We start from the raw sequence: 8,959 nt of genomic DNA, 5'->3' as shown, positions 1-8,959 counted from the left end.
CCCACCAGGTCTCATTGAGGGGACAGTCCTGGAGGCTCAGCATGGGCCCTGCCTGTCACAGCAGCTCACTGCCTAATGGGCTTCCACAGCAGAACGCAGAGATCTCACTGCTGTTTCTCACGGCCTAGAGAATGGTAGGAAAGATCTATATCTTCTTTCCCTATCCGTCTTATGTCCTAATGCAGTTATTCCAGGACCTGGAGTAAAGATCCCTTCAAATACAAAACGTGGTAAGACTCGACTTCCTTGGAAACAGATCTCCACTTCCTTGGAAATTGATCTTCAATGTACTGAAGAGAGAAAGAGACGCTTACACCAGACGCGTCAGCGGGAAATGACCCAGAGACACCCTGTTAGGTAAGGACACACATCATCCAGATCTGAGGGCCAAGAGGGGCATTCAAAAGCCTCCAGAATAAACTGCAGTGCATGCACAAATGTTCCTTCTCATTAAGGGACATGCACACTTCCTTGGTCTCAAAATCTAAGTCACGACAACATTAATTAAGTTACATCTACAAGTTACAAAATGATGGCATAATATTTATTATACATTACATATTGTATATACTTATGTTTATATATGATTGCTTTACATTTTAAGCATATGTACATTTCTACTTTTACTTTTAATATTTTAAACTTCAAAATTTTTCTTTAAACATTCTAGGCTTCTGTTTTTTGTCAGTTTGGCATTACACATCATCCACTTGGGAGACAACAGTAAGAAGCATTTTATTTATACTCCCTTTTTATTGTATATTTATTGTTTAGTCATCATCAGTCTCATACTTTCAATGTTTTCAAAAGGTTATCAAGGAGAGAAACATAAGGGTAACAGAGAAGAAATCAACAATGCTACAGCACAGAAGCTCCAGCAGAAAACACTCAACTGGATGCTGAATAATTTTGGAGAGGGGAATGGAAGCACGGATGGCTGGCGGCCCCAGGATTCAAGTCCCTACCTCAGGGCTTTCCAAGGTGGTAAGTCGCCTTGTCCCCCGAAAAGCTTTGTGGTCATCTCCGTCACTGGCCTCCCAGTTTAGGATCGGAGAACAACTTGGAATACATTAAGGATAAAATGAAAGCCCCAACAGAGCTCATTTTATCATCTTCACATGATGATATACTATAAAGTGAAAAGTATGTCCGAGTGAGGTGCTCCTCTGCTGTGAAAACAAGTTGTGCCCTTTCATTGGTATGAGGTTGCATTTGCTCAGGTCTAGAGGAGTGTGATTTAAAGATATTCAAGCAACTATTGCACCCGAAGTGAAAAGCGGACCCTTGATTGGCTTATTGCAGACTCTCAGGCTCCAGACCCCACGTCTCTGGCTTGGGGGGGGGGGGTGGTGGTGTCATGTTCCTCTGGCAGGGACAAGGGGTTGGGAGGGTTTTCTGTAGTCCTCAAAACCTGTGGGTGGTCCCTGCCCTGAAGGCCTGGTTTTAATCACTGTCCAGGAAAGTCACAGCCTGACTTTAACATATGAATGGAAGGAAGAGAGAAAATCTGACTTGCAGGGTCCTTGAGCCAGATCCTGACCCTCCAGGACCCCTGGCAGTTTGTTTTGAATCCTTAAATTAACAAGTAGGGTTTACCTGAGCAAACACACATGGGCAGGGAGGTAAACTTTAGGGCCTCTCCGGGGAGGCTCATGTGGCCCTCTCGGGGGGAGTCTCCCGCGAAGGGCCAGGAGGCAGCCGGCGCCAACACCCAGAGGTCCCCCCAACAGGCGCGCCCCCGCCGCTGCGCTGCTGCAGGAATGGCGGCACCTGCGTCCTGGGCAGCTTCTGCGTATGCCCCGCCCACTTCACCGGCCGTTATTGCGAGCACGACCAGAGGCAGAGGTGCGCGCCTGCGGGAGCGGGCTGAGAGTTGGCCGGGGGGAGAAGGGGCGCTTGACCTTGTGGAGGGGAGCGGGCGCGGCGGGGGGCGCCGGGGTAGAGGTTGGGGGAGGAGAGTGGATGGGCGCAGGCGCTGAGCACGCGCGGGGCGGGGCGGGGCGTGGAGGGGAGCGGACACGAAGGGCGGGGGGCCGGGCGGGGCGATCCCGCCGATGGTGCCTCTCTGTCCGCTCAGGGAATGCGGCGCCCTGATGCACGGAGCCTGGACCCTCCACCGCTGCCGCCTTTGCAGGTGTGTGTTCGCAGCTCTGCACTGTCTCCCCCAGCAGACGCCCGGCAGCTGCGGTAAGAGGATCGCGTCCTGAGCACACAGTCCCCGCACGCCGGGCATTGCTCCTTGGTACCTTCCAATCCGCAGAGATGTAGCTATGCCAGGCGACACAGAAATGAGAAGCTGGGTTGATTGATCACTTAGGAAAGTCACACTGGTTGTGAATCACATAGCATGTTATCATTATTATTTAGAGTGATTCCTAAGTTTACTCTGCCCCGATTGCTGGGTTTAAATGTGTTTTCCAAACAGTGGCCTTTGAGTGAGCAGACTTTGGGGAGCACAGCAGCTGGTAAGCAGAGCCAGCCTGGCAGAGAGGTTGCCCACTCAATCTCCAGTGACACCACGCCAACACCGTCTCCTTAACTTTGAAATGAGGAGGGCACTGGAGCAGGACAGGGACAGGCGTGGATGGCCAGGCGCCGCCCTTTAGAGCCAACCAGGCAGTGCTCCCAGAGAAGGAAGGCACCTTGTAACCACCCTCAGACCTGCCAGGCATAGGAAAAGCCAGGAGGGTGTGGAGAACACATGGGGTGAACACTCATTTGTGAGAATTCTGAGCAGGGAGCAAACTCAAGGCACATGTTTCCCTTGTTAAACTCAGGAACATGAATTTCCTGGGTCAGAAAACAGACTTAGGAAAAGGACGCACAGTCTTTCCATCCCACATCCTGCACCCTTTCCCCTCTTCAGCATGCTCTGCCTGGACTCCAGTGAGAAGCACAGTGAATGAAGGCACATCCCTTCAGCCTCTTCATCAGCCCTGGGGGCCTTGGCTGTGCAGTGAGCAGTCAAAGCTCCCAGACCCCCTTTTCTGTTCCTCCGTCCACCTTCTTCGACCCTGGCCAAATCCCACAGTTGAAGGGGATGTACTTCCTGATATCACAGCCCTTCAACAGCACCCCCCACCCCTTTGTCCACTGTCAGGACTGCAGGGGAGGGGCACCACTACTGGGGGTGGACCCTCCAATCCAGCCTCCTGCCCCTGCCTTCCTGGTGGGCCCAGTAGTGGAGGAGCGCACTTAATGACTGCTCAGCTTCCAGCCCACCTTCCTGCCCCTCCCTCCCTGTGCTGCAACCTTGGGGAGGATGAGCTGTCAAGAGATGCTAAATGAAGGTACAGCCCATCAACCCCCCCTTCCTGCCCCTCCCTTCTCATGCAGCTGTGCGTGGTGTGGCCAGTGCCAGTAGGGAGAGAGAGATGATAGTACAGCATTGCACGATGTTGCGGGTTGTCCTCCCTGTCTCCTGCCCACCGGGTTTCCCAAAGCACCCTGCTCCTTCTGTTTGCCGGGCTTATGCCCCTGATTCACTGGCTGCTCCTTTTGTGGCTCAGAAAAAGAAGGACACAAGTTAGGGAACAGGCATCGGGATGGCAAGTGGCACCTGTGTGGTCCTACAGGTGAAGTCATTTCCTACATGCCCTTGGCGCTCCCAGCAGGAATGTGGGGCCGGGGCTAGCTGTGGGCATTTGCAGTCTCCTGTGCAAGGCCAGCTTGGGTTCAGAAGCAACAGGGCAGGGACCAGATTCCAGACCCTCTGCTTACTGTTTTCTATCCTTGGAGACCTCCAAGGCTGGGACTGCTGTCTGCCAAGGACTGGGACAGTGGCTCCTCCATGTGACTTCTGCTCATCACAGCTAAACAAAATAGTCATGTTTCACAGTAATTTGTCAGGTGCCGAGAGGACAGGAGCACTTTTGTACTGTTGGACCTTCCTTCCTCAGGGCGGATGACCCTGCTGGCTTGCTGACGGAGGTTATGATGACAGGAGGGATGGTGATGAGAATGATGATGGCTCTCAGTATAGTTCAGGCCCTGTCTCCACCTTATCCCGTTTGATTCTCTTAAGCCCATGAAATAGGTATTATCGTACTTTTTATATTTGAGGAAACCGAGGCTTAGAGGAGTTAACGCCTACCGCTAATAAACAGGATCTGATGTTTCTTTAAGAGATAATCACAAAAGGCTAATTGTCAAATTGAGAAATAATACATTTTATAACATTTAATTATTTAAAAATACTGCAAAGGAACATACCATAGCATATTGATATAATTAATATTATTCTATGAATAGTAAGAATATTACTCTGAATAAAATGGCTACCATTTATGCTCTACATGAGGACATCCCTGAAGTACATCAAACACTTTTTTTAATTGCGATATAATCTACATATAACAGCATATTAGTTTCAGGTGTATAACATAATGACTCGGCATTTCTGTACGTTGTGAAATGATCACCACACTAAGTCTAGTTAATATCCATCACCTTCCATAGTTATGGTTTTCTTTCTCGTGATGAGAACTTTTAAGATCTACAATCTTACTAACTTTCAAATATAGATTTATTAACTTTAGTCAACATGCTGTACATTACATCCCCATGAGTTATTTATTTTGAAACTGGAAATTTGTACCTTTTGATCTTGGATCTTCACCCACTTTGCCCACCTACCAACCCTCACCTTCGGCAGTCACCAAACTTCTTGTATCTGTGAGTTGTGTTGTTTTTACTTAAGATTCCAGATGTGAAGCTTATGGTATTTGTCTTTCTCTGTTCCATCTATTTAATTTAGCAGAACGCCCTCAAGGTCCATCCGTGTTGTCACAAATGGCAAGATTTCCTTCTTTTATGTGGCTGACAAATATTCCATTGTGTGTGTTTGTGTTATCTATCATATATTTTCTTTTATCCACACTTATGTCACATTCATTTTATTTATATCATATATGTTCTTTGTCCATTCATCCATCAGTGTTCACTTAGGTTGCTTCCATGTTTTGGCTATTGTAAAAAATATGCAGTGAACACAAAGGTGCATATATATTTTTGAGTTAGTATGTTTATTTCCTTTGGATAAATGCCCAGAGAGGGAATTGCTGGATCATGCGGAGTTCTATTAATAATTTTTTGAAAACCCCCGTACCTGTTTCCAGAGTGGCTGCACCAGTTTACATTCCCACCAACGGTGCATAAGGTTCAGAATGTGAATCTCAACTACTGTGCCATTTCTGTACTCTTCCTATAGGAATAATTATCAATACAAACTAAAGATATTTTTGATAGTGTTATTTTGAATATTGAAAATAGGGCCATATTCTAAATCTATAGGTGTTGTAAATCCTTTAACGGGGTGTTATGAGGATTTTGAAGAACATATGGAAGATAGAATGGAAAATTATGTTCATAATATAAGGAAAAGAGGTGAATCAAGGATACCTGTGAATGGGTGAGTCGCCAGTAGATAACATCATACTACAAAATCATGACCCACCAGCACCTCCAGGGACCTGAAGGCCATGGGACCTCCTAAGGTCCTTCTTGACCTGATGCTCTGTGGGTCCAAGAATGACAGGCTTTCTCAATGCCAAATAGAATGTCTTTTCAAGGGCATGGTTTTCCATTCTGATTCAGAAGAACGCTATTAGTTTCTCAACCTGCCCTCTACCCTCTCACAGAGATGTTGAAGGATAAACTGAATGCCAAATAATCTTGTTTGTTGCTGTGAGCTATTTTGTCATTTTCCTGTTACATGTTGTAAATGGTGTTTTGTGAATAATATTCTCAATAAATATTGAACGGATTGTCTTTGACCAGTTAGTTCCAAATACAGCTCCAAAGAAGAAACACCATATAAGCCCTTACCTATTATTAGATTGCTTTCAAAAGAAACCATTTTGAGTATTCTAAACGATATGCTTGAGGCAGGCAACTCTCATTACCTCTACTATTTTCTTCATTTACATTTGTTAATTTTGCATTTAAAGAGACAGTGTAGGATAATAGAAAAAGCATTGGAAAAATCCCTCCAAAATACTTGTTCAAATCCCCCAAAATACTTGTTATAATCCTTATGATTTTGATGAAAGGTTGAATAACTTGCTTGTGTTTCAGTCTCTTCAACTGCAAAATTAGAGCTGAATATTTACCCCATTGATTTGTTAAGATGAAAAGGACTTCACCTGTTATATATGATGCACAAAATAATTATTATTTTATTCTCATCCCCATTAGCAGTGTTCAAGTCAATATAGTGAGGTTTCAAAAATTATTTCATAATCTAACATTATATGCAAGTTTCCTGAAATGTGTTTTATAGTTTGTGAACAATATCCACTAATTGAGGGGCATTAAGTTAATTATGGTTAAAAAAAAAAAAACAACAAACAAAAAACAGGCTTCCAGCAGACAGGAAGCTTAGTGTTGAGCCAGGCCAAAAACTCATTATACCATGGGGTGGTTAGCCCCCCAAAATTAAGTACTTCATTAGCTTCAAGAACCAGTTTAGTGTTCCAAAATTTAGAGTCTAAGTACTGACAGGGTGAAGTAGCAAACTCAAGTGCCTTCAGAGGTAAACAGGGAATGTGAATGTCAGGTTGGGGTCAGCTCAAGCCTCACCTCATGCTTCCAACTCAGTTTTAAAAACGGTATGTCTGACACCAACCAACCCAAACAAGGAAACAACCATCATAGGGCCAGAACCAGCCTATTCGGCCTATGGGAGAGGTGGCCCTCCAGGGTCATGGCCCCAGCCAGCAACAACATGCTGTGTGGGAGAGAGAGAGACCCTTTGTCCTGCCCTCCAGGGACAGTCTCCCACGCTAGGTGCCATTGCAATGGGTAAGATTCTCTGGGTGTCATGGCAGGAGAGGAAGGCGTCTGGCTCCCAGAGGTATCTGCAAATTGGAGAGTTTTAGGAATGCTGGTTCTGGACCCCACGTTGAAATATGGCGTTCTCCTCATTCAGGGTGGTCTTCATCCTTTTATCTGTTTTAATTTCCCACTCCCCTCCAGTAAAAATACTTGAGTATGTTCCGCATTCAGTGGTGTGAGACAGTGGTCATGCAGAGCAGGTGCAGACTTAATTTTACTTACATCTTCTTTCTCACATTTGCACAGGACTAATACACACGATAAAAATCTGTGCTGTGTTTGACCAAGTCTAAAAAAGGCCTTTTGATAAGGATGTGATACAAATCCTAGGTCACAGTAAGTCATCCCCTGGAGGCAGAGTTTCCTTTTTGGTAGGAGGTGAGTTAATGGCCATAGAACAATTGATTCAGTAGATTCTAAGAAGTACAGTAAATATTGTAAGGCTTAGTTTTACATTTTCTATAAATGTATAGTGGAAGTTCTAATATTGTCTCTCTGAGCTCAGTGGGTGACCATGGGCCTCCCGAGAGGGACACCATATGGCACTCACAGTCCCAATTTGTGGACCCCCGCGGGCAAGGCTGACTTGGTCTAACCAAAGCTGACTAAAGTAGGATCCTGTGAGTTTCTATCCAAGAAATGACTGCCAGCAGGGCCTTAATCCTTTCCTGTGGGCAGCCTGTTTCCTTCCACCACGGAGAGTCAACACTGAAGCTCAGTATGGGCTGACCCCTTTCTCACCTGGATTATTTTTTCAGACCTGGAAGATTTTGTCGCCGCACGCTCCAGTGGACTGAGTGCACAACGCATGCTGAGTGTTCTCTTCCTTCTTCCGTGCTTGTTCTTCCAAAGCCTCCTCAGGGAAGAGGGAGACTGCTGACCAGACCCTAGAGGACCGAACCCCCAGTTCCACATCGGCAGAGCCTTGGCATCCCCGCGCAGCCTGAGCTAGCATGGTCCTCTCTGGGAAAGCCGGGACTTGGGCAGCCTCTCATTTTCTGTGTTGTAGGGAATAGGTTTGTCTCATCTCCTATCAACTGACGCATTCGATGAATATTTTCATTGTTTAATAAATATTTCCGTGGAAGACTGTCTCGCTTCCCTAAGCCTTATTTGAAGGTCTGTGACTTAGACACCATGAGTAAACACTTGTGCTGGGGCCTATTCAACCCTAAATTCTCTGATGATTTCAGAGTAAACTGAGCACATGGCCCCTCGCAGATGACAACTCTTCCTCGAGCACCCCTTCATCCCCTCCACACACATAGATGCACCATGGCTGTGGCAACACGTCATGTCGCGCATTTGGGCACTGTTTGTCTCCCGCATCACTCTCTGAGTCCTCGGGAGGTAAACACGGGCCCACATGGGCTGTGCTCCGGGTCAAGCAGAGCTGCAGCTTCAGAAAAGCTTCATGGATAAGGAAGGCAAGAGAGGGGAGGGAGGGTGGGAAGGAGGGAGCCAAGACCTGAGTCTGACAGCCAGTCAGCCCACCTCCTTTTCTGCAGCTTCCTCTACTAACCAGTGCCCTTGTGACACCCTTTTCAGGGCAATTAGCACTTACTGGGATTATCACCATCTCCTTAAAAGGAGAAGATTGTACACAGCAGAGCCCATTCTCAAGGCAAGGCAGAGGGAGAATTAGCACAAAGAGGTTACAGCCTCAGGCTCTAGGCTAGCCCTCCAATCTTGGAGTCCAGCCATCTACTAGCCCACCAGGCAAGCACAGCTTCCTTGCAGTAGGCCAGCCACCGAGTCTTGTTCCAGACTCAAACTTGTCCATGCACGTGATGCGCCTTGCTCTTTGTTCCCAAAGCTGCCTTGCTCTGTTGGATCTGGGAACTGTATATATGTAGTGACTGGGGAAGGAGAGGGATACATGAGCGGAAGCTAATGGGCTTCTTGAAGCCTTGGGTGGGGGGAGCTTTAAAACAACCCAAAGGTATGTATTCTTCCAAACAATGCAGTGCCATCCAGGATCTGCTACGCTGGCGTGCATCAGATAATTTCAAGACAGGTGTTACCATCTGGTCTCCATCAGGGTTCTATGATTAATGTGCAAACGGGTGTAGAGAGTGGAAAAAGCAGGGTTAATGATCAATCATACATGGTGCTGTGAGAGGAG

General features: G+C 46.7%; 1 protein-coding gene across 1 annotated transcript; it reads left to right on the top strand.

Moving 5' to 3' along the window:
• The first annotated feature begins 334 nt into the window (after positions 1–334).
• On the top strand, positions 335–7,714 carry LOC148161765 (cryptic protein-like). Its single transcript, XM_088020580.1, has 6 exons — positions 335–357; positions 671–723; positions 811–984; positions 1,731–1,845; positions 2,078–2,187; positions 7,593–7,714. The coding sequence occupies exons 1-6, from the start codon at positions 335–337 to the stop codon at positions 7,712–7,714; spliced, it is 597 nt and encodes a 198-aa protein (XP_087876706.1).
• Positions 7,715–8,959: the final 1,245 nt, after the last annotated feature.

The sequence above is a fragment of the Eumetopias jubatus genome, unplaced genomic scaffold (genome assembly GCF_037043125.1).
Source record: "Eumetopias jubatus isolate StellerSeaLion01/CBP00866 unplaced genomic scaffold, mEumJub1_p1.0 scaffold_74, whole genome shotgun sequence".
Classification (NCBI taxonomy): domain Eukaryota; kingdom Metazoa; phylum Chordata; class Mammalia; order Carnivora; family Otariidae; genus Eumetopias; species Eumetopias jubatus.
Note: the sequence above shows the minus strand (reverse complement) of the source record. Positions and strands in the feature narration are given on the sequence as shown.

Coding starts and splice junctions, on each gene's coding strand:
- LOC148161765 (XM_088020580.1), top strand. CDS start 335: ATGACCCAGAGACACCCTGTTAG. Junction 724..810: donor CATCCACTTGGGAGACAACA/GTAAGAAGCATT, acceptor TGTTTTCAAAAG/GTTATCAAGGAGAGAAACAT. Junction 1,846..2,077: donor GAGCACGACCAGAGGCAGAG/GTGCGCGCCTGC, acceptor CTGTCCGCTCAG/GGAATGCGGCGCCCTGATGC.